At 39.3% G+C, this 24,980-nt stretch overlaps 1 protein-coding gene across 1 annotated transcript in view; it reads left to right on the top strand.

The window, feature by feature from the left end:
• Positions 1-24,732, top strand: part of RS1 (retinoschisin 1) — a 28,074-nt gene extending 3,342 nt beyond the window's left edge. Inside the window, exons 2-6 of the mRNA XM_089511698.1 lie at positions 11,416-11,441; positions 15,500-15,605; positions 17,412-17,553; positions 18,358-18,553; positions 21,097-24,732. Of these exons, the coding sequence (XP_089367824.1) occupies positions 11,416-11,441; positions 15,500-15,605; positions 17,412-17,553; positions 18,358-18,553; positions 21,097-21,249 (623 nt within the window). The 3' untranslated portion in view covers positions 21,250-24,732. The remainder of the gene's footprint in view (positions 1-11,415; positions 11,442-15,499; positions 15,606-17,411; positions 17,554-18,357; positions 18,554-21,096) is intronic.
• Positions 24,733-24,980: the final 248 nt, after the last annotated feature.

Raw genomic sequence — 24,980 nt, 5'->3', positions numbered from 1 at the left:
TTTTTTAAATCCCATCCATTCCTTTATATAAAGATAATCAGTTTAACTTAGCATCCCAAGAGGTACTGTCAGGTCATTCACATAAGCTGAGAGCAATTATCTTGTTCTTTGGAGTAACCTGCTTAGACGTTCTTTTCAATTCGGCACGCAGCTCAGAGAGGAACCTTTTCCTGGCTTTCCTCCTCTGATTAATTCTTTTATTTATGGAGTTTTATAATGCCATACATTAACCAGTAGTATGTGTTGCACCGAGGCTCTTTTTCTTCCTGCAAGAAAACTTCAGTGTGAATGTAATTAACTGCCAAGACCAAATTAACTTGTTGTAAAACAATATTGTAAAATATTGTCTAATAATGTGCACTGTGGTTGGTAGGATGCTTAAAGTGGCAGTCCTATGGATATTTACACAATGGAACTTCCGTTCATGCAAAATAAGTCAAAACAATAATTTGGAATGATTTTCTCAAAAGTCCTAATCTTTTTTTACATACTGGTTCTTAAGAGCCTTCCATATGCCATCATAACACCACTTTAGCTGCCATGGCAACATCCTATGGAATCCTGGGATTTGTACTTAGAGTGGAATCATAGTGCTATAAATGTCTGCTGTCAAAGGACCCTTAGATCCTTTTGCAGTGCCCAGTTCCTTTCAAGTATGTGGCTGTAATAAAGAGAGAAACTGGCTTGAGAAAATTGGAAATGAGGAGTCAAAATGTAAAAATATGTTTCTGATATGATTGTGGGTTGCCTTAAGGTAATGGGTTTAAATCCACAATTGCAGTGGAGGAAGGAGATTAAAAATGTGTTCTCTGAATAGCTGAATTATGAACATGATTAATTACCTATATGAGGTAATATGAATGAAAGAATTATAAAAGCTGGGCCTTGAAATTTCTGAGTATTGCAAAACCCAGAGTAGATTAAGTGACCAAAAAAATGGGTTCTGAAGAGGCATTCACAGTATTTTTTTTGTGCGTGCTGTGCATGATTATACAAATATTCCTGTAACACAATTTGGAAACAGATAAGCTCAAGAGAAGAAATGTATGCTCATATTTAAATGCAATGCAATGCAATGCAATACAACTTTCTATACCACAGCTCAACTTTCCTAGGATTGAATAAATTGAGGAAGTAGAGGAATTCAGACACAACAGAGAGACTTTGTTAATTTTTTGTTCATAAAAGAAGAAGCAAAATATATGAAATATTCCCCAAAATATGCAGGAAGAAAGTTTATTAGTGCAATTTAGTTCAATTAAGGTCTCAGTTGAGTGAATTATGATCTGTCATCTCATCTGCCTATGAACTTGCTTGGCCAAGTGAAATGCTGCCCCAGTACATCCCAGTGTGATCCTTGGCACTGTTTTATCCCTGAGATACTCGGTGTAGCAGGGTTGGGTATGCATATCACATATTGAGGTCCTCATGACTTTTCGATGATCAAATTAAAAATAGTTCAAAACTAATATCTAAAACTTGAAGTTCAACATATCCCCCCCCCCCCCGGTGATATTTAGAGGCCCATCATAGTCTGAGGCCTTAAACCATAATTTGCATAAACAGACATAAATGCTCTGATGGCATCTTTTAGATGAACAGGGGAAAAAAAATCTAGTTTAAGCTTTCTGATTAAATAAACTGCTTATGCTAGAAATGCCTCTTCCTAATTCATCTCAAAGGTGTTACCAGATCAAATTTTCAATATAGGTAGCATTGCTTGCTTATGATTTTGTACAGACTAGTTTGGAACCTAATTAACAAGCAGCAGTAACTACGTTTCCCTTATTTTCTTCTCCTTTTCTTTCTAAAATCTGAATCCTTACAGCTAGTTTTACTCCAAAAATGTAGCTAAGACGTGCTGCATGATATAATTTTGGTAGGCTTGATAGGTATTTGCAAACACACAATCTACTCTCCATTCTTTTCCTAGTTGAGCTTCGTGTGTGTGTCCTTGTGTCCCCTCCTCCCAAGAAATCCGATATGTATTTATTTGTTGTAATGTACACAGACAGATGCACCTCCAGCTAATCTGCAAGAGGTTTAGACTGATCTCTGTGGATGCTCCTGTTAAGAGTCCAGCTACCAGACTCAGCTTCTCTGCACTGCTCTGAAAGAGAGATTTCCTGGGACAGCTGGTAGCCCAAATGAGTACAGCTTGTTTTGCTCATATGATGCTGCTTTATGCCAATTTTCACAATATTTGGATGGAGTCCCTAGAAATATAAGGATAACATAAACCTGACAGGACATATGTTTGCATAAGTAAGACCTTAGTTGTGATAACAACTTTCATTATTATTACAACCCCACTGTAGGTCTGTGGGTTATCCGTCCTGCTGAGTAGCCCATTGTTGTTACACCCATTTTGTGGTATGTTCATGGGGTTTGGTGATATGTGATAATCGTACTACTATTCTCTATAGCAAAGCAGGATACATTTCAGAGCCTGGAAGTCAACACTGACCAATTTTGGACTCCTCCAGAGTTCTGAAGGATCAGATATCATCTCCAAATCACTTCCAGACACTTCTTGAGTTATTTGATGTCTTTTTGGCTGTTTGAGAGTGAGAAGCTACCTGTGGCAATTTAATCCCCTGAAATTTTTTTCACTGCAAGGTGTGGGTTTGGTGGTGGTGGGGTTTGAGTCAAAATCCACTATTAGGACCAATTTGGGAGGAGGTCAATGGGATCACAATTGCTATTCCAGACCCCTGCTCCCATATGCAGCCTTTGGCCATACAATTCTCATCTTTGCTCTGTAGACTGGACTGTGGTCACAAATCTTTCAAGAATGGAGGGAATTGGTCTATAACTGTCTGACATGTTTTTGCCCATGTCCTCTAATGTCCTGCACGTAGCATGGCATATATATGGACATGTGCACAGTTTATCTGCAGGTTTGAATGTGTAATGCAAAATAATTAACTTCTCACTTGCTTTTTAGCTGAAAACTGCCCTAGTTTAGAAATAGGAAATGCTGAATTGGGATCTGGATTTACTCATCATACACACTGAATAGCCAGCGAAATTCATTAAGTCCCATTCATTTCAACGTGTCTGCAGTGAGTATGAGTAAATCTGGATTGAACCTATTTTCACACACACACACACACACACTTAATCAGGGAGATTGCCTCTCAATTTTCTTGTTAACAGTTATCAAAGGTTAGAAACTGTGCTCCACAATTTTCCAAGTATACAGAAGGGCAAATAAGTGTGTGCATGGTTATGGCTCCCATTAGAAAGGACATCTAAAAATAGCTCTCATTAGAAAGAGAAGCCATTTTTTGAGAAGTGAGATCATCAAAACTGAATCAAGAAACCTGCTGTTCATGTTCATGCCTCAGGTTACAATCACGGTGTGATTTTATTTCTGAATCTGCAAGGATGCATCTGCACCAACTGGTTTTCTCAGGATATATTTCATGTACAACGGGCACAGTTCATGCCATGTATTTAGGGCACAACTTCTCCAATTTATTACTGAGAACTGAGTACCTTATCACTGCTTTCTCATAATTATCTCCATACTGTTCTGCAGCAAATATTTGTCTTATAAGTTCCCTTCGGTCAGGGGTTGCTCAGATTTCTGTGACCTCAAAATGGAAATGTAATGTTGTTTAATGTTTCTGTAATGTAATACTAGTCCATTTTTAATTTTATAATGACATAAGGTATATCTGAATAAAAATAATGTAGACAATCACAAAACTGATTGGCTAGTACAAGATTGTCAAATGTATTGCTAAATCACTTAGAAAATTTTCTTTGATCTAATTTCCTATAATAATATAATTTGTAAGTATATTTAAACTTACCTCCTCACTACTTAACATTAATGGCATTGGACTAGATCCAGACTACTGCAATTCACCCTTCACATAAACCTATTGAAATTAATGGGACCTAAATTAGTTGCCAAGAGCCAGCATGTTATAGTGGTTTGAGTGTTGGAGTACAACTTTGGAGATTGAATTTGAATCCTCTCTGAGTCATAGAAACCAACTGTGTGATTTCTCAGCCTCAGATGTAGGCAAAAGTAAACCTCCTCTGAACAAATCTTGCCAAAGAAACCTGGTGAAAAAGCATCTTCCACCTTATCCTAATCCCATGATAAGTTTACCTTAGAGTCTCCATAATTCAGAAATGACATGAAAGCACACAACAACAACAACAACAACAACAACAACAACAAATTAGTTAAATATGACTAAACAGGGACTGAATCCACAATGGTTTCCAGAGAATTATTGTTGTTAGTTTTAAAACAACAAAAACCTATAAATCTCAGTATCTCCCTACCATCATGGCCATGTGAGATTCTGGGAATTGTAGTCTGAAAAAGAATATTTCCAAACTCTGGTGTCAAACCCCAGGTAAGCTAATAATTCACGGAGTACAGTTGTAAACACCAAATTTCTGTAGTTTTTGAGTTTTAGTGCATCTCCGTTTGCTGCCTAATTGGTGTCAAGGCAATTCTAGAGGTCAAGAGACAGAGGGCATTCTAGACCACTTGCCTGTAGGGCTGTTCTGTGTGATGGAGGCAATTATAAATTACCCAGGCTCTCCATCTGACCTATATTTTATAATCTAATTGAGGCATGTCCTCTAGATTTTAAACAGCGGAGGCTGTCGATGCTAAGCACGTAACCTTACAGCACCACATTAGCCACTCTTCAGGTCCTGACCCCCTTTTATCAGACGCTGGGATATTTTTAGCATTTCTCCTGGCAGGGCTAGGTGCTCTTTTTCTCTCTTCATGTGTGTTTTTTCTGGCTCTTCTTGTGGAAAAAGCAGCCTCCACCCCCCAATCCCGAATTGACTGAGAAAGTGTCAATTTGCCGGAGGTCTTCTTTCCTTGGCTAATTAGTGTGACTTGTGATTGGAACATGTATTTGACTCTCCTGCTGGGTGTAGCTAATTTATACCACCAACCCGTGATTAACTAGTTTTGATCTGAGAGAAGGTTCATGTTATAACATCCCTGCTGAAGCAAATTTCACCACAGGATTTTTTTTCCTCCAGGGGATCCATCTCCAAAGACCTCCTGTGAATGTTCCAGTCGGTATGAAAAGAAAAAAAGCATGAATGTATCAGTACATATGAAAAGCATAACAACAGATATAGGTGGTGGACCTGAGATCCTCCAGAGTTATTGGGTAGCAACTACTATCAGCCCCAGCTAATAGGATCAATGTTCAGAGGTGTTTGGACTTGTAGTCTGGCCACAGGTTCTTCAATGTAGTGTGGCAGAGATGGGAATTATGCCAGACTCTGAATGATGTTCAACTGCAACTCCCAGCAGCCCTAGCCGGCATAGTCCACGGTGAATATTGCTTGGAATTAAAACAGGGTTGTTGTTTTCCCGTGTTGTTGCTATTGTGTGTGCTTTCGAGTGTTTTCCAACTTATGGCTACCCTAGGGCAAACCTATCACAGAGTTTTCTTAGCAAGATTTTTTTCAGAGGGGGGTTGCCCTTGCCTTTCCTTGTGGCTGAGAGAAAGTGATTTGCCCAAGGTCACCCACTGGGTTTCCATGGCCAAGTGGATAGTCAAATCCTGGTCTCCAGAGTAATAGTCATAGGCTCAAACCACTCTGCCGTGCTGGCTCTCCATTTCCCTGTAGCCAGAACCAATAAACTATTATGTAAGGTGGTCCCATTTTTCCATCTCCTGATCTCCCTCTCCACCAAAGTCCCTTGAACTCTCCACATTTGGGGGAAAAAACTGCACAATTTTCAGGCAGAAAATCTCCTGAAAATTGTACTCAGCCCCTTCAAAATGCCTGCAAACATTCAACTCTCCCCCCACAAGCCCCCAGAACCCTCACCCTCTGAAATACTTTATATTTCCTCGGTTTCTCTTTCAAGATGGCAACAAAAAATGATACGACATCACTTCCAGCTGCAATTTTAAAGAAGAAATTGGCAGGCTCGGGGGGGGGGGGGACACTGAAGAGGGGGGCTCAAGGTGGAAAATTGTCAACCCCTGATTTAAGGGCATTGTCAGAGGGAAAACAAATGGCCAATTAATTTGGAAGAGTAAAGCCTTTTTTTTTGGGGGGGGGGGGAATAACAGACAAAAAATAGAATTTTAAAAAGGGGGTTCTCTTTCCCATTCCCTAGCTCACATGCTTTCCTGTTTTGGCTCTGAGGATAGCTGCCCATTTTTCAAGCAGGAAAAGCCCAGGGGATTGCCACAGCGCTCATCCAGGTCTTACAGTGGCTTTGTGGACTGAAAGGGATATATGTCTACAGCCCTTTAACCTCCATTTGACCCTGGGGAGACTTGGCCTGGCTTTAGTGGATAAACCCAGTGCGGGACCTGGAAGGTTTAATGACCCACCAGTTGGAAAACTAGACAATAATGCTATAGTTTCTTTCTTACAAGAAGACAACACTAGTAGTAAACACCCGAGTCCACCCAGATATTGAAAAAACATCTAATGCCACCTAGTGACTAAAGAATGTAGAAAATCCACAAAGCAAAACTAGTTCATCCCATTATCCCAATTTCTGCAAGGATACGGCTGAAGCGAACTCCACTAAATTTGGGGGGGGGGGGGGGAGTTTGCATTGGTACCTTACTTTTAATTCCTTGTTAGGATTTACCTTTTCTTTACTCACCTTAGGAGTCTATTGCATTGTAAAAAAAAAAATGACTTACCTCCTCCGAACTGAAGTCTCTTTCAGGTTGAAAATGGGTGCTATCACATGCACTTTAATGCCAATGCCACCTCCTGGCTGCATCCCACCTAAAATTGAGCTAAAAACCACCCTCAACTGGCCAATTTGCAAAGTCACAAAACTCCCAGCTTTGCAAATTGGCCATCAGAGGGCCATCTGACCGCAGATTCTAGCCGGGCTTTAGGCGGGATGCAGCATCAGAGGCAAAGTGTGTGTGATAGAACCCAGCTGCATCCTGGAAGAGACTTCAATTTGGAGGAGGTAAATCACATTTTTTTACAATGCAATAAACTCCTTAATTGACTATAGTTTGCATATCATGCCTATGATATTAAATCTTTTTTAAAAATTTCCATGGAAAAGCACTCATCATTGAGAACAGTTGAAAATAAAGTGCTATACATTTAATAGTTGTTTTTGGAAGAGGAAATTTTGTCAGATGCAGCATCTCTTGCAGACTAACAAGAACTGTTATTACTCCTCTTAAATCTGCAATCAGATGAAATATCTGTTCTCCCTCAGTTAAATCTGACAGTATTGAATATAGATACAGATGAGCAAATGTTAGAATCTTTTATTAGAACTGCATGTATTTGTTAGGTTGGTATTGAGATCATTTCTGGTTTCTCTATACAAATTACCTTTCTGTTGCTACTCTAAGGGCCTTTTCACACTACACAATTATAGCTCTATGATTCCATTTTAACTAATATAGGAGTTTAATCACACGCTTCCATGATGAAAACAGAAGCGTAGCACCATGAGTGATCCCATCAGGAGGCTCCTGTCGCAGTTTGATGACATTTGGGCGACAGGAGCATGACAGAAACCCTCATGTATGATAAACTCCTTAGTTCTGCCTATGGAATTCTGAGATTTGCTCTTTTAGCATGGGATTCAGTATTCTCAATCAGGGCCCCCAGTGATATGACAATTCAAGTGGAATCATAATGCTGTAACTGCGTAGTGTGAAAGGGCCTTAGGATAGATGAAATCAGACTTTCTCAATTTGATGCTTTCTTGGTGTACAAGGATGGATTTCAATTCCCATCCTCTCAACCAGCATTTTTCAATGGCCTTGCTGGCTAGGATGACAGTAGCTATAGCAAATTCACTCGAAGTCAGCCAGGTTGGAGAGACATCTGTACTAAAGAATGTTTCACAAGGAGGGAGAGAATCAACAAAGCCAGCCACCTGCATGGAAGGGGGAAGGGAAGAATAGCAAATTCAGACATCCCTTCTAGTCAGGGATTAGCTGTGGCTGCTGATCTTCTTTTCATCAGCAGCAAGCTGTCCGTATGTGACACCATGGGCCACACACACCCATCTGCTACATATGAGGAAGCTTTGTGTTGGTTTGTGTCACACACACACACACACACACACACACAATCTGACCCATATCAGATTTAGGACAACATCCAAATAAAATGAATTTAGACTATTTGAAAAATGTAAACAGTCTAAATCATACTTAAAAGTTTAACTGTTCAGAACAAGTTAAAACCTGTACGTACAAATGTACAGGTATGGAAAATACAGTGGGTCCTTGATATCTGTTTGGTTCCGCTGTGGATACCAAAATCCTTGAGTGCTCATGTTCCATTAAATACAATGCCACAGTAAAATAGTGCTCTTTATTATAAAATGACAAATCAAGGTCTACTTTTTGGAATTTATATTTTTGGAGAATATTTTCAAGCTGTGGATGCTTGAAACCATGCTGAAAGAATCCGTGGATACGGAGGGCCAACTGTATCATTATCTTTCCCCAAATTAAAAGCATGTGTTTTAACAGGGTATCAGAATGAGGCCAGCATTGGTGCCCTCCAAACAGAGGGCGTTCCTTGGTGAGGATGCTACACCAGATAGGGGCTGTCCCAGGTCCTGACATAATGTACTGATCCCACTAGTGACTAGTGGGACATAGATGTGTGTCCCTTCCAGCATATGTCAGTCCTTGGGCAGCTTTGGCATTTCAGATGAGACATCTTTGTCTCCTAGCTACCTAAATCCACTTAAGGTATGATAATTGAAGACTTCAGTGCAAACCGATCAGTGAATCCACCCTCAGTTATAGTCTTAACATAAAAGGTATTCAGCCTATCCCAAAAATAGGTGCAGCATCTTTAAATTTCTGACTAAACCCTGAAATTGGATTTACTATCCTACTAGCATGGGAACCACCAGCCTTCTCTGCACTCAAGTAACTGTGCTTTATTGGTTCTTGTGTGTCCTGTGGTGATTCTGTGGTTCCCTTGTTCTTCTGCTTTTTAAAGATGTATTTTTAAAAGAAAGGCTGAAGGACTCCACATACCTCTTTGTCCTTCATCCTTGATATTCTAATAATTAGCCTTGCAGCCTTCTTTGAGAACAGGTGTGCTTTTTTGTGTCAAACTACTTTTCTTTTTCATTTTGGCAGCTACTTTTCTTTTTGCCTCCCCTTTTCAGTAAAAGATCAAGAATATTTTTAGAAGAGTTAGAAACAACTCCCATTTCCTCCCCTCAGTATCTCCCATCACTACTACAAAACCTATTCACCTGAAAGTCATTTGCAAAGTGGTGTACAATTTTTTAAACATAAATATAATTGCACGTGCTGTTCACCTTTTGTATTTTATCTCCATCTTCAAAGGCCCAAAGGCACCCACTTGTTCCATGTGTATTTCACCTCATTCGGGATGTGGTTGATAACACTTTGTGATTATATAAATGGAATACAAGGAGCCCATTGGTATTATTTAAAAAGTGAAATATAGGAAACCCATTTCTTTCCCATTTGTGTTATGGCTGGAAAACTAAAGCAGTGACCTGGGACATGGAACTTTGCTGTAATGTTTTGCAGCATCAGATAGAAAAGGGCTTGGGTGGGTAACTGCTTTGAAAAAATGCTATCACGTAATAAGTAGTGCTAGATTCTGCATGGAGAGGCATACATGTATCATATAGCTATGTCTCTGTAACTATAACTTCTGATATTTACCCTCAAAAACTCACCTTGTAAGCAGCACAGCTCGCCAGTGTGCCATTTCTATGCTGCTGGATAAAAGGGGGACTAATTGAGCTGCATCTGGCTTGTTTCCTGTAGCTGGATGTGATGTAACGGGCATTTGCAAGGACTTCAGAGGGTCTTTGGGAAGTCCTTGTAGATAGTAGCCTTGCTGTGCATCCAGCTACAAGGAAATAGCTGGATATCTCCCAGCTGATCTACATGCCTTTTAACAACACACAAATGTCCATAGTTATGTTTTGCTTTTTGGAGGGGTGGGGGACTATGCTGCTTACAAGGTAAGGTTGGAGGTATTTCAGTCTTTGTGATGCTGGGATGGAATTCTGACCTCTGCAACAGCTGCAAACGTGAGTTGTGACAGTGTAATTCCAACTTACACCATCACAAGTCACTAAAGGCATGCAAGCCTTTATTGTATTATATTTTATTGTATTGGATTTCATTCATTATTTTATTTAAATTCCCACCTTCCTCCTGACATGGAACACAAGCCCTATTTAGGGCTAAATAGGGCTTATTATGAAAAAGATGAAATAGAAATAAATAAGCTATCCTATTAAACATCGTCAGTTTTTCAAAATTCCTGCAAAGAATGCCTGATCTGGAAGTGTTTTTTCCTGAGGGTATATTCCCCAGTTGATGCTGATGCCTTCTATGCCAATGAGGCACGCTTTGCTCCAGTTTGTAGCCTGAACTTTAGAGGAGCTATTTAAAGTGCCAAATGCTGACCCCCAAAATGGGTTCAGCACCTTGAAGAAATTCCTTGAATGCCCATGCTAAATGTCAGAGAGAATTCACAGCCCTCCCCCTCCCCAATGTAGGAGCCCCCAGCTGCCACTGAGCTTCCCTTATCAAGAAGTTCAGTTCAGAGTGTCCTTACATTGTTGTAGTTGTGTCAACTTATGGTCACCCTAAGCTTTATTCAGGGGAGATTTACTATTGCCTTCCTCTTAGACTCAGGCAGTGAGACCTGCCCAAAATCACCCAGTGAACAGGAATTCAAATCTTGGTCCCCCAAAATCCTAGTCCAGCAATCAAACCACTATACCGTGGTAGCTTGTCCTTACATTAGTTGGTGGGACATTTGAGAAAGAAAATTTTCCACAGCTAATTTAAATGTTTGATCTTTCCCTTAAAAAATATATGGGCAAAGCAGTACAACTTGTGACTTTCAAAGAGTTTACTCCCAGCTGTAAGATCACTGACTTTTACAGCAACCAAACAAGAATAAAGTGATAGTGAGGGTACCTGTAGTTGATGGATTCTGGTTGCAGGATTACTTTTTAGACACTTTCAGAAAACCTAGACAAATAGACAACCCACTCTATAAATTAAAAGCAAATGCATGAGTGCTCATTGTAAATGGGGATGGGGTGGAGTGTGTGCATTTGTATATGTAGATTAGACACTAAGAAACTACAACAAACTAAAAATGTACAAGGCAGATTTATGGAATTCTAGAAAATGTGTGCTTCACTTGTAAGACCGTACAGCTGCTTCTTGTGTTGATTCCCATAAACATGCTCAAATGAAAATACATTTTATTCTCCACTTTTGTTTATATTCACAGTTAGACACTCAATACAGTGCAATCCTTACTGTCAAATGAATAACCTTAATTTCCACAAGTTTTACGTTCATTTTAAAATCTTGCAAGTCCCTGCTTTAAGTATTGTCTTCTTATTTTTCCCTCATGCTGCCTTATCTCTCCTTCCAGCCCTACTGGCATTGTCACCTGCAGAGGTAGGTCTTTTCAATTTCTTTTTTATGCTCTCCAAATGCCTCTTTTGAGCTTTATCCTGTGCTGACTTTTTCTGTGCTCACTGAGGAGAGTATTGTGTTGGTACCCAGACTTTCCATTTGTTCAGTGCCTGGGTGATTTCTAAAAAATATTTAAGAGCACATTTCATCAACTTTATTTTAAAAAATTATTGCCAACATGAGTTAAAGTGGGCATTGGAAACCAGTGGCAAGCAAGCTGAAAATGACCCATGGGGTGGGTGCTCCAATCCCACCTCCTGGTTTCTTCCCAGGCCCTATCCTTGTCTTTCCACATGAGGAAAGTCTCTTATTTTGGGTTAACTGCTGATCAAGATTAAGAGCAGTTACTGACCCTCTATGATGCTTTTTAAAGTGTTCATTGATGCCAATGAAGTCTTTTTAACAACAACAACAACAAAAATAATGGCTGTGCAAGATGTATTTTTGGAAGGATGCAGCTGGAAAGGGAGGGCTAGCTATCCCCAAGTATGTTGTGAGTCCCCCTCTAGAAAAATTATCATATGCTGTAAAGGGCCTTTAAAGAAGCCTCTGCTGATGTAAATAAAACTTTTATAAAAATGAATTCTTGCATGGGGGGAGGAGCAGATTTGGGAGTCAGGGACAGGTTTGTGAAATTTGTACATGTGTGAACAAGCAAGCAAGAGAGAATGATTTCTGGGCCTGTTTGTGTGTGTGTGGTGAATGTCTTAGTAGGGGAACATATGTCAGATTGGGGTGGCATTGACCATTGCTGGTACAATGTCATGATGTCCTTGCCTGGAGGGCAATTTGGCTCTTGAAACTTTCCTTTAAAAGGTTCCCCACCCTTGATTTAAAAATAGAACATATTCTGTAGTGTCAATATAGCAGGATTGTTGTCATTTGAGAGAAAGACTGTACCAATTGGATCAGGGGTGATTTGCTGCATGCTCCACAGATCCATCCCACCAATCCCATTTTTCTAATATGTCCTTGTAGTTCATTCCTGTATTCAGGAGCAGTTTGGAGACTGATGCTGAAACAGGTTTTGAAATGTTGCAGTGTGTGAATTACTGTACCTTCCTCCAGTTTTCCCTCTCAGTCTTGACCACAGTTTACATCCTACTCAAGCACAATTCTATAAATTTGTACATGCTTGTATACTGTTCTCTCATTTTTCTTTTTGTTTTTCTGTCTCATTCAGCCTCATAATACTGTAGCTAAAAATACTTGGGTTTTTTCTCCTGCTGCCATAGAAACTTAAAACACTTTCTTACAGAAGTAGTTTGTAGAGTACACCTGGGGCTTTTTGCTCCCCTCCCCAAGTTTATGTTGACATTGCCGAGTTGTATCTGTCCACTTCCTGTCATTCCTAACATTATCAAAAGAAGGAAGTGAGTTGTTCCCTTATTATAAAGGTGAGCATTTCAGCCTTCTGCCCTTTCCCTCCTTCTTTGTTACAGTGACATGACTGCACACCATGGCAAAGTAAATTTCTATGAAGTTGTATACATTGTTTCTTTTTTTGTTCTTCTTCTGGTGTTCAGCTTTTTAAAATACAATAATAATAAATTGAATTATGAATTATACACTTGTCCACATGAGTGTGTTTCCCTGCATTCAGTTATTTTTGTTATGACTTAGGCAGCTTTAAAAAAAATTACCAAACATTGATCAGAATGGAAACTACAGTCAAGAAATGAGAAGACTAGGATTGGAACGGCAGCTATGAAAGAACTAGAAAAGACCCTAAAGAGTAAAGATGTACAACTGAGCAGTAAAGTTAGACTCCTCCAATTCATTGTGTTCCCCATCACCATGTGCGGATGTGAGAGCTGGACTGGGAAGAAAGCGGATAGGAAGAACATCAACTCATTTGAGATGTGCTGCTGGATAAGCATGCTAAGGATATAACCAAAACGATAAACAAATGGGTTCTTGAGCAGATCAAGCCTGAACTGTCCCTGGAAGCCAAGATGATTACATTGCCATACTTTGGCAGCATAATGAGAAGACTCATGGGAAAAGACAATAATGCTAGGGAAGGTAGCTAGTAGCAGAAAGAGAGGAAGACTGCAGCCGATATGGATAAACTCAATCAGGGGGGTTGTCATGTCCATAGAACTTCAGTTATAGATATTCAGAAGTTTATGGACCTGCCAGAATAAAGAATAGAAGGAAGAAAGTAGATTGGAGCAGATGTCTGCAGTAGGAAACCTAGGCTAGTGATGGTGAACGTTTTAGAGGCCGAGTGCCCAAACTGCAACCCCAAACCCAATTATTAATTTCAAAGTGATGTCCCTCTGGCTTTCTAGTAACAAACTCTGGCAAACTCTGTGCTGGGGTGACAGCACATGTGCCCACAAAGAAAGCTCTGAGTGCCACCTCTGGCACGTGTGCCATAGGTTCGCCATCACTGACCTAGGCTGTTTATGACTGTTTATGATGGTGCCTTCCTTTCCTGGGAGATGGCAGGGAGATAGAGATTGAGAAGGGGCAAACTTCAAAGCACCTTTGAAATGGGCAAATGGTGCTGGCTACAAGTGGGGGGAGGGGGCTGGACAAAGGACTTTTAAAGTGTTGCTTAACATAGGAAAACTCAGAGTTGATTCTAACCATTGTGGGGTAGTTTTGTGTGTCTTAGAATCTGGAGTAAAGCAATAGTTAATTTTCACTACAATGCTGTCCTGGTTCTTCAAGTTTTCAACTGCCAAGCATAACAAGAGGTCACGGGCCTGAACCTGCAGGACCTAAGCAGAGCAGAGGGGGTCTTGGAGATGTGTATGTTTAGTCTTTAATCAACAATGCAGCAGTTATATGCAGCACACAAAAATACATGGCATTTAGGAGATTAGCCAACACTAAACGAATTGGTTTCACAGTGGAGCAATAATAATCTATCCTCTGTATGTGCCTGGCACAATAAAAATAATTGTTTGCTATAGTTTGTCTTTTCCCCAAGAGATTCTGAGGTTTGTTCCAGGTATCCCAGCCTTATTAAACCATTATTCTGCTATAAATTACAAACATAGTCTCACTGACCTTCCACGTGATCTAGGGATATTGTTCATTTTCTGTTTACATCCCTCTTAAGAATGTGTAAATCTGTCAAGCTCAATTTGTCGAACTTCTTGTCTTTCAGTACCAAGCTCATTATGCCTCAGATTCCCACATGGAAATTTCTGTGCACATTTCTCAAAACAAGCATGCTTTTTGTGCACATTTCTTTTCTTTTCTTTTCCAGATGGACAATTTTGCATTTACCTTCTCTTGATGACCACAGCCAGTTTTTACACATTTAAAAAAATGGATTGCATGATTTTTTTTCTGTGCATGTTTCATTGAAATATATTTTTGTATCTTTTTGTTTTGCATGAGGAACATTTCTGGGTGGATTACACTGGGAGGGAAGTGCTAATCCTCCACTCTTTGATACTGCAGTCTCTCCTCTTGAAAAATCACCTCCCCTTGAAACATGACCCAGCCCTTGATGCAGTAAGCAGGGCCACCAAGAGTGGGTTTGGTTCCTTATGAAATGTTAATCTTCTCCAGATTACTTAAGTGGAAACTGATTCCTTGAATTCCCTACTTCTTGTCCAAATGCCATCACAGGATTAAGAGGAAATATCCCCAGACTAGTACAATGGGGCTCGGACACTATCTGGTGGCAGTCTATCTCATGCTTTTATTTATCCTCAGCAATGAACTTTGTTTTATTCCAGGGTTTTTTTTCCCCTCCTGTTTCTGTGGAGTTGTCTCTCTTGGCGATGGAGGAATCGTTATAGAACTTTGTATCTCCAGGGATTTTTCATCATGTGTTGGGAACCTTTACGAAGTCACATAACCTCAGCTACTTTGACATCAAATCCTGTCCCTAGTATTACACCAAAGCACATATTATTATACTAGGAGTCTGCCAAAAGTTTGTGGCTCAGCTGAAGTGTGAACCAGGAACTTCTGCTGAGCAGCTCTGTACTAAGGAGAGGGACAGACAGAAGTTAACACAAACAACTGTTGTGTATGTACATACCAACTCAGTGGTTTCTTTTGCATTTGATTAGGATGACAGATTGGAGCACTGGCACAGTAAAGCTTGCAAATGTGATTGTCAGGGAAGTCCGAACTCAGTATGGTCCACTGGAGCAAACAATCTGGAATGTATGCCAGGTAAAGCCTCTGTTTATTAATCTGTGTATGTGTCTTGATATTGCCTATCAACCTATGACAACGTCATAGATTTCATAGGGTTTTCTTAGGTAAGGAATACTCAGAAGTGGTTTGCTAAGGCCTTCATCTGAAATATAGCCTATGTTACTTGCCTATATTCCTTTGTGGATGCCATCTGAATATTAACCAAGTCTCATCTTGCTTGTTTCTTTTATTATTATTTTTTTGTTTATTTATTTCATTTGTATGCCACCTTTCTCCCAGAAAGGGACCCAAGTTAGCTCACAGATGAAAATATTTTTTAAACTTTACAATAAATACTTAGCTTCCAAGACCAGACAGAATCTGGTTGCCTTCAGGGTATTTATCTACTGGGGCTTATTTATCTATTGGGGCTTACTTACTGCAGCTTATTATCAAACTCATTCATTCCCAAAAGCAAAGAAAAAGAGTATCTTTACATCCTAAATCAAACTAGAGTCATCTGCTGTTTGCAGACTGTGGGTTTATCTACAATGTAGAAATAATTCAGTTTAACACAATTTAAACAACTGTGGTTCCATCCTACAGAATCCTGGGATTTGTAGTTTTGTGAGGCACCAGCATTCTTTGACAGAGAAGGCCAAAGACCTTGTAAAACTACAAAGCCCAAGTTTCATAGGATAGAGCTACAGCACTTAAAGTGATGTCAAACTGCATTATTTCTGCATTATTTCTACAGTGCAGATGCACCCTATTTCCTATATTAAACATGGCAGGATTTTTTGTGGGGTTTTTGGGCTATGTGGCCATGTTCTAGAAGAGTTTCTTGGGCCACATAGCCCAAAAAACCCACAAAAAACTATGGATGCCAGCCATGAAAGCCTTCGACTCCACATGGCAGTATCATTGTTCTTCAGTGTCAACTATGTAATTTCTGCCCATTTGCAAAATAAAACCAAATACTAGCAGAAGTCAAGGAAGGGTTTCATCTCCAAACACCAGGAGATCCCTATTATGAAGGAAAGAAATGCAGTTGGAAAGGTTTAACTAAAGGTGAAAGCCATTTTAATGCCTAGCACACATGTATACTTTTAAGGTCAATGGTGGCAGCATTAAGTAATTTAACTGACTTGGTCTAACAGTCCTCAGACATCTGTTTGGTAATTCTTTCTCTACAAGAGTTTTCTAGAACAGAAGGTTACCTCTTAAGTATATTATGACTGTATTATCTACCGATTAGCATTACTAAAAATAAAACTTGCATTTCTCATAAATACCTCAGTCTGCCACATTGGATGTGATTCTGTTCATTTTACTCATTTTTCTTGCAACACTTTTCTACATTATCTTTGCAATTTTTATTATGTGGAGGGTTTCAAAACATGTCTTCACCAAAGAAAATCCCAGTGGTTGTATAGATAGTATCCAAAATAGATGGCAGAAGCTCTATGTGAGGGTAGCCCAGAGGGTGGGGAAATTACTATTTGGCCTATAATTCCCAAGATCCCTCAAAGAAAAAGATTTTCTATCCCTTAATGTTCCCTCTGATTAATAAAGTAATGCATCCACACTCTGTAGTGAATGATTATTGCATAAACTAATGAGTCTCAAACATGGGTCCCTGTATGTTGTGGATTTTACCCCCAGAATGTGCAGTCAGATTGGTAATTTATCAAGGGATTTGTAAATGCTACCTAATATTGGGAATGACTGTTCAAAAAACTCAATACTTGTTTTGTCAAATTCATCTGTTTCTTTAAAAAAGCACAAAACCCGGACACACGCTTTCTCATTCTCTCTCTCTCTCTTTTTTTTTTCTTTTAGAATGTCCCTATCACAAACCACTTGGTTTTGAGTCAGGAGCTGTTACTTCTGATCAGATAAGCTGTTCCAATTCAGAGCAGTACACTGGATGGTATACTTCATGGACTGCAAACAAAGCCCGGCTTAATGGACAAGGCTTTGGGTAAGCTGCATGGTATCCTAGAGTTGGAGGAGGGCTTTGTCATCAATAAAGAGCCAGAAGCAGAGCTTGGAAAAATAACTTTTCTGAAACATATTCTTCCAGGTTCTGAAAATTGTAGTCCAAAAAAGTAACTTTTCCAGGTTTGTTCAGAAGGTATATAAAGCAACTCCTTTTGGTTAAAAAATGTTGACTTAAAAAAATATTTTATTGTTTACAAAAGGTAAAACACAATTACATCACCATTCTACTTTAAAAACATGAGCTAAAATACAGATTTACAGAGCTGAGGTCTCATTCAAAACTCAAAAAAATGTTGACTTAACCACCTTTATGCCTATGTGCTAACTGCTGGCGCACTTTTTGGTTGGTGCTCTTTAAGATTTGTTTCTTATCCTCTCTGTTAGTCCTCCTGCTTGCTCTCCTATCACTGTTCCTTAATGACACCGGCATTGACACATATACTATACACATATCAAGTACTGCAAAATACAGAGCTGAAGAAAAAGTCATCAAATATCTCTGAATGAATGTTTGCTGTGCTGCACTCAAGTTGCCCAAGACAGGTTGATCTATAATATCTTAGAGCAGAGCTGAAGAACCTGTTGAACTTCCACCATCCCAGCTCTGGCCAACATGGCCAATAGTATGGGGTGATTGAAGTTGTACTCCAACAATATCTGGAGGGCCACAGATATCTGGATGTTATGTCCACCCATGTCCCAGATGCAGTCATACATCAACAAACATTCAAAAAGCTTTCTTGATACAGACTTGTCTCTGACCTTCCATGACTCTCTCTTATAGGTGTGCCTGGCTCTCCAAATACCAAGACACTAACCAGTGGCTACAGATTGACCTGAAGGAAGTCAAAGTTATCTCAGGGATACTCACCCAAGGACGCTGTGATGCAGATGAATGGATGACAAAATACAGTGTGCAGTACAGGACTGATGAGAACCTGAACTGGGTCTATTACAAGGACCAGACAGGAAACAACAGGGTCAGTACAAGACACATTTTTCTGAAGATGTGGCCATATTTCCACCTATACTCAATGTTGTGTACCAGTTAGTGTCAAGAGGAACATCATTATTCAAGCTAAAACTCTTGTATCCATGGTCTCCGTGACCATACTTGTTCATTTATATTTGAGTCCACAAATCACTGTTTCGTTTTATTAAACAAATTGGACAAGGGATACATATATAGGAAAACAAACTTCCTCTTTTAAAATGTTTGTATGTTCTGAAGGGTGGCATATACATATTTTTGAGTAAATAAATTCTGTGGGTATATAGCCAATGTGGATGCAGATCTGATTCTATCTATACATCTCAAGCAGCACCAAAATGCTCATTTATATCTTTGACCTGTGGATAAGTTGACCCAATTTTGGGGGGTCAGGTTTTTGAATAAAATTTTTACACTTATACATGAGTATATACAGTATGTACATTATAAATTTAACTTGAGGAGAGATAACTTCACTCCTTTCACATGAGCTGGCTGGTATTGGTTCTCTCACAGTTGTCTTGTGCTCTTTTGTGAGTGTTGAGTTGATTCTGAGATAGACATTAGTGTGCTTTGGTTAAGTTTGAAAACTGTAATGAAATTCTCAAGAAGTTCCTTTTTAAAAGAAGAAGCAGGAGGGGGAGGAGGAAGAGGAGGAGGAGGAGGAGAAACAGCAATTATTTTATTGGGGCTTAAAACCGTAACTGTATCCAATTATTTTTAAAAAGTAACTTTCCAAATTTAGGCCATGTATTTCCTGAGTACTGAGTTAACAAGTACAATTTAAACGGGGGGGGGGGGGGGGGAGTAGTATCACACTTATTTGAAAAAATAATGTTCACTCAAATTGAAATACAACCTGGAAAGCTGCAAATGTTTTTAAACATTACACAGGCAGGAAACTATTATTTTTCCCATGTGTGTGCGGAGAGAACTATTTATAACCATAGAATATCAAGATGAGTATGAGTCTGTATCCGCAAATAGATTTTATACAGTCTGCTTCTGACAAGTGCATAGTCCAAACTAAAAATAATATGTTGTCATCAATTTTTTTCCCACCAAAGTTCAGGATTCAGAGTTCAAGCTGGAAGTTTCCCATATTTGGATCATCTTGGTTATTTGCCAGCATAGAACCTTAACTGTCTGAAGTTACAGTTTGCAGTTTATTTCACTAAACCAAACCAATCATTTCCTTCAGTGTACAGCAGCTTAACAAGTCCTATTATCTTCTGCCTAAATATATCAGTGTCTGCAAAGTTTAGTCAATTAGGATGAAAAAGATTACGTTTGCATTGATTTTATTATTCTGGTGCAAAATCTTTATGCATGCTTAAGAACTGACAAATATAACAAAGCAAAACATTTTCACTGAAAATATATTTACACCAGAATGTTGTATCATTTAATACATGGTTTTTGCTCCTTATTTATATCAGTGCATGCTTTATATTCCACACTACCCATATTACATGGTGTCCTAACAAGCCCCAAATATAATTTATTTATAATTTAATTTATTTATGGAAGGAAAGGTTTATTTCCCTTAAAAAATTTTGAGTAATATGTACCATGTATTTGGAACGAATTTGGTTATACACTTGTCCCGCCACATTTGCTGAGGTTGGGGTGAAGGACTCGCGTGAGTGTGGGAAAACCGCACATAAAAAAACCTACTATTCTTTTTAACTAAGGCGAGGGACAGACCACCCAAAAATGGCAGCCTAATTTCCTATGGAGGGAAGCCGCAGCTGCCAAACCGCATGGCTTCCCTACAGAAGAAAATAAACCCAGAAAAACTGGGTTCTTTCTGAGCCTCAGGGGTGGTGTAACAAGTGCCCCACTGGCACACTCATTACATAAACGCCGCATGGCACTTATGTAGCAATGGCAGCACCTGTGTACACAGGGTGCCGCCATTGTTATGGCACCTGCACGTACTAGGGTTAGGGAGCGTGTGGTTGGTGCGTGCTCCCTAACCCTAGAATTGGCACTGGTAGGCTGCTTTATGGTGGTCTGTACTGTGTCTAAGAGAATGTCTCTCTAGGAATCTCCAGGTCCTCCAGAAGTTGATTATAGAATCATGGTGAAGTATTTACAAATGCCTTGAGAAGTGTTTTCTCTAGGAACTGCTAGGTTCTCCAGAACAACTCTATGATCAACTTCCAACAGAATTGCGCTGGAGGATTTAGAGCTTCCTAGAGAGAACATATTAACCAAAACTGCAAATAATCAAATCTGCAAAAGTCAAAGCCACAAATGTGGAGGGCCAATTGTAGTGACAGAAACCATTAGTTCTATTGCTTGACAAATCATAAAATGACACTTCAATTAGAAATTTGGTTCCAACTTATTGAATGGCAAATTAAAACATGTTTAAGACTTAGATAGTATCACGGGCTTCTATTAAGAGGACTATTTGTTTCCATCTTACTGAATTGCAAATTAAAAGATGGTTAAGGCCTAGATGCTATTACAGGCGTCTATTAAGATGACCTTGCTTTTTCTCTCCACTCCTTTGGTTTTCTGTAGGTTTTCTATGGCAATTCAGACAGGACATCTTCTGTGCAGAACCTCCTGCGCCCTCCCATTGTCTCCCGCTACATCCGGTTAATACCACTTGGTTGGCATGTGCGCATTGCTATCAGGATGGAGCTTCTGGAGTGCATGAATAAGTGTGCTTGATGCTGAACTTCAGCACCATGTTGCAGTTCAAGGAAAGAGGCAGGAGTCATTAGAATGATAGAGAAGTCACTTAATACAAAGAGTTTGGTTCTTCATGTATGTAGAATAGGATCTAAATGTACTGTGAAAATAATAACTGTTCTCCAGTGACTTTCTGATGTGAATTATATCTCTGCGGGTCTGCTAGATTTAATGGAATTCTGTCCAAATAACACACACCACCACCACCAAAAATGCAAGATGAAATGGTATTATAGTATCTTTTTGAATCCACAATCCATATTGCATTAAATTCTTGCCTAAACTTTTAATTTCATCTCATTATTTTACTTAGTAAGTGTGTTTACCAGTCTTTCCCAAGATTTCAGGAAAAGCGATTGAATGACTGAAAAAGAGGGAGAAGGAAATTCCTACTCTGATAAAAACATTTTTTTAAAATTTCATTTCAGCATTCTTTGCCAAATAGAGTGGTAGGTTGTGCAGTCCATACACACTGAAATCTACAGATGAAGTCAATGGAGAACTGCTTTCTCCAGAGACAATCTGGTACCCTAACAAAAAAGTATATGAGAACAGAGATAATGAATACTAGCATTCCTATTTCAACATGCTTTTACCCTGGGATAAGCAAATGTGGAAGGGGCAGGGACCATTTTCATGGCCAAGACCAGGGGTAGGCAACCTTTTTGAGCCAGGGGCCGGGTTGCTGTCCCTCAGACAACTGGCGGGCCAAAGCCAAAAAAAAAAAAAAAAAAAATTAAATAATTTTTAACAAATTAAATAAATAAATAAACCGGGACAAATGTAGGACAAAATTTTCAAATGGAGGGCACTTTTTAAAATAAAAAATGGAGGACACGCAAAAATTTTTTTGCTGATTTTTAAAAAATGTTAAGATAAATGCATGTTTCTGAGGCTTCTATAGACAATTGCCCCACCATGCCCCTCATGCGAGACGCCAAAAGTCCCAGTGGCAATCGGCGGCAGGACCGGGCTGGGGCCGGTCCCAAGGCCTCACCGGGCTGCATCCAGCCCGCGGGCCGCAGGTTGCCTACCCCTGGCCAAGACCTTCAACAGTTTCACCAGCTCAGGAACTGGGAGTGATTGATATCATTTTCAGTTTGTGTTTCAGGTAATTTCCAATTGATTTTGAGTTTGGATTTTTAATTTCGAAGCTACTTGTTGGTGTGGGTGCACATCCATCATGCCTTGTTGTAGTTCTAACCCATTTTTGACTGTGGCAAAAAGACACCCCTGCAACCCACAGGGTGACCTTGGGCAAGACACATGCTCTCAGCCTCAGGGGAAGGCAATGGCAAACCTTCTCTAAACAAATCTTGCTACAAAAACTCCTGTGGTTGAGAGCATGTCATGGGTTCTCCTTAGGGTCACTATAAGTCTAAAACAATTTGAAAGCACAAAACAGCAATATGTATCCCATTACATTTTTGAACTGGAAAATGGGGCTGTGCTTTCCCCTGTTTTAGCCTCTTTATCCTCTCACAAAAAAGTGGTGTTACCGCTTTTCACAAGCGGGGGGGGGGGGGGGGGGAGAACACTAGGAAAGATTTGAGTGCCACAGTTTAGTTTGCTACTATCCTGTTCTGATGCTAGAGATGAGAACTTTACTAGTCTTATTGGATGTGTGAACCTTATATGTTTAGCTTCAAGGATGAAATTACCTGTGACTCTCTTGTGTCAATGTTTTCCCATTGCTTTTTGCTTTATTTTGATTTTATTACCCAAAACAGCTATGAGGATTTGCTGTGTCTTCTCTTCCTCCTCTGAATGGTTTTTGTAATCAGAATTTCCACTAAAGCTGCTTTTCATTTTATGAGGAGAAAGTTACAGATGAAGACATCATAACATACATAGTATCGTCCTAACTTTGAGAGAGATAGCTTTGTTGTCATTCAGTCAGTCAACCTTTATTAGGCATACAACAACATACATTTACAATAAAACTTCAGGATTGTTATTAAAATTTAAGCCATAATCTTGTTGCCTCCACCAGAAAATTGGCCATTAGCCTGGTAATATGCAGGTTCTGATCTTCCAATAAGTATTCTACTGATAGCTTTGTTTGTTTGTGGCAGCCAAACAAAGGGCCCAAACAGACAGGCCAAAATAAAGCTGCTTCAGGTCACTTTGGTGGTATGATGTTTAAATGGCATAGGCATTTTAAGAGTCCTTAGGCCTGGAGTGTGGCTTTGGCACGGCTTTTGGCCTCTTAGGACTCATGCATCATTTAAACAGCATACCTCCAATGTGACCCGAAGCAGCTTTATTTTGGCCTGTCTGTTTGGGCCCAAAGAGTCCCCCAGGCACTGTAAAGATCAGCACATATGTTAATAACATTGCTCATTTGTAAAAAGCACGATACTGCTTTTATATTATCTTGTGATTTAAAACAAAAAAATATTTTTTGATGTCCAATTTGTGTTGTGCATATTTGCATGCTGGAGGCTGATGGAGAGCATGCAAATATAGGAATTTCCTTACATGTATAAAAGTCATGAGAGGATGGATTCAGAGAATTATTTGACCATCCCCATAATTTTTGTCTATTACAGCCAGGTTTGTACTTTCAAACTCTTAACGTTTGCAACATCAAACCTGTCAAAAAGGTGCTAGATTTTAAAAATATTTATTTTCTTTTTTCTTCCAAAAGTGTTATGATAATCTTAAGAATGATTGTAATGATGATTATGCAGATGGAGCCATGGCTTTTAAACTCCCTGTCTACTATTAACAGATCAGACACAGTTTCAGTACCATACAACCAAATCACCTCATATAGGTAATCTAAGTGGTGCTAGGATTTTATGACCTCTCTTTTTTAAAAATAGTTTTACAAGTATTCATATTTTATAAATCAAAAACCTAGAAATCTTAGTTTGTGTTTCCTTATATATTTGGTGGGAATCCAAATAACCATGTGGAAAATTATCAGTGTAGTTGAGTGAAAAATGAACATAATGCAAACACATAGAAATGTGTAAATAATGCAATCCCCTTATTATATGTGTGTGTGTTAATCATAGGTTATTCATCTTTTAAAAGTGAGGGCTTTCAATTTAAAGCTATACTTGGTAATAAAACCCAGAACTATTTTGAAAATTTACTGAGTTTTCTCCTTCTTGTTTGCTTGCTTATGGCCAAAGCTGGTGATTTTTTCCTGCCCCTCTGTAGACCCCGACAGAGTTAAGTGGGTTTAATCCCAGTTATTTCTATATTGGTTTGGGGCCTAGAACTTTTATTAATTTAAAAAAGAACCCTCTGTGTGAATAATATGTAATTACCTGCTCTGACTTCATTAACAACCTTATTAGTTATGAGCTTTGTTATAGATTTATGTGTATGCCAACCCACCCAGCTGGCATCTTTATTCTGTACTTGGCTCAGGTGATCCTTGTTGCATTGCCTGTTAAATCTGATTACAGTACATTACTGAGTTCCATGGAGCATGGGTAACATAACAGGTTATGTTACCACATTAATAAACAGAGTTATGTAGAACTCTCTGGCATGCTTTTAGTATAAGCCTACAGAAACATTTCATCGATCCTGGGAAGACAGGCTGGGGGAGGTTTGAGGTTTAATTGTTCAGGGATGTTGTTGCAAGGGGTAAAATAAGGGCATCGACTCCCAGGAAGAATTCTGCCTCTTCAAATGGTATTTTGCTTCACTCCCCAAATTTGTAGTATTGCTGAGAGTGAGACTCACCTAGA

The sequence above is a fragment of the Sceloporus occidentalis genome, unplaced genomic scaffold (genome assembly GCF_023333645.1).
Source record: "Sceloporus occidentalis isolate IW3139 unplaced genomic scaffold, rSceOcc1.0.p SCAF_2, whole genome shotgun sequence".
Classification (NCBI taxonomy): Eukaryota; Metazoa; Chordata; class Lepidosauria; order Squamata; family Phrynosomatidae; genus Sceloporus; species Sceloporus occidentalis.
Note: the sequence above shows the minus strand (reverse complement) of the source record. Positions and strands in the feature narration are given on the sequence as shown.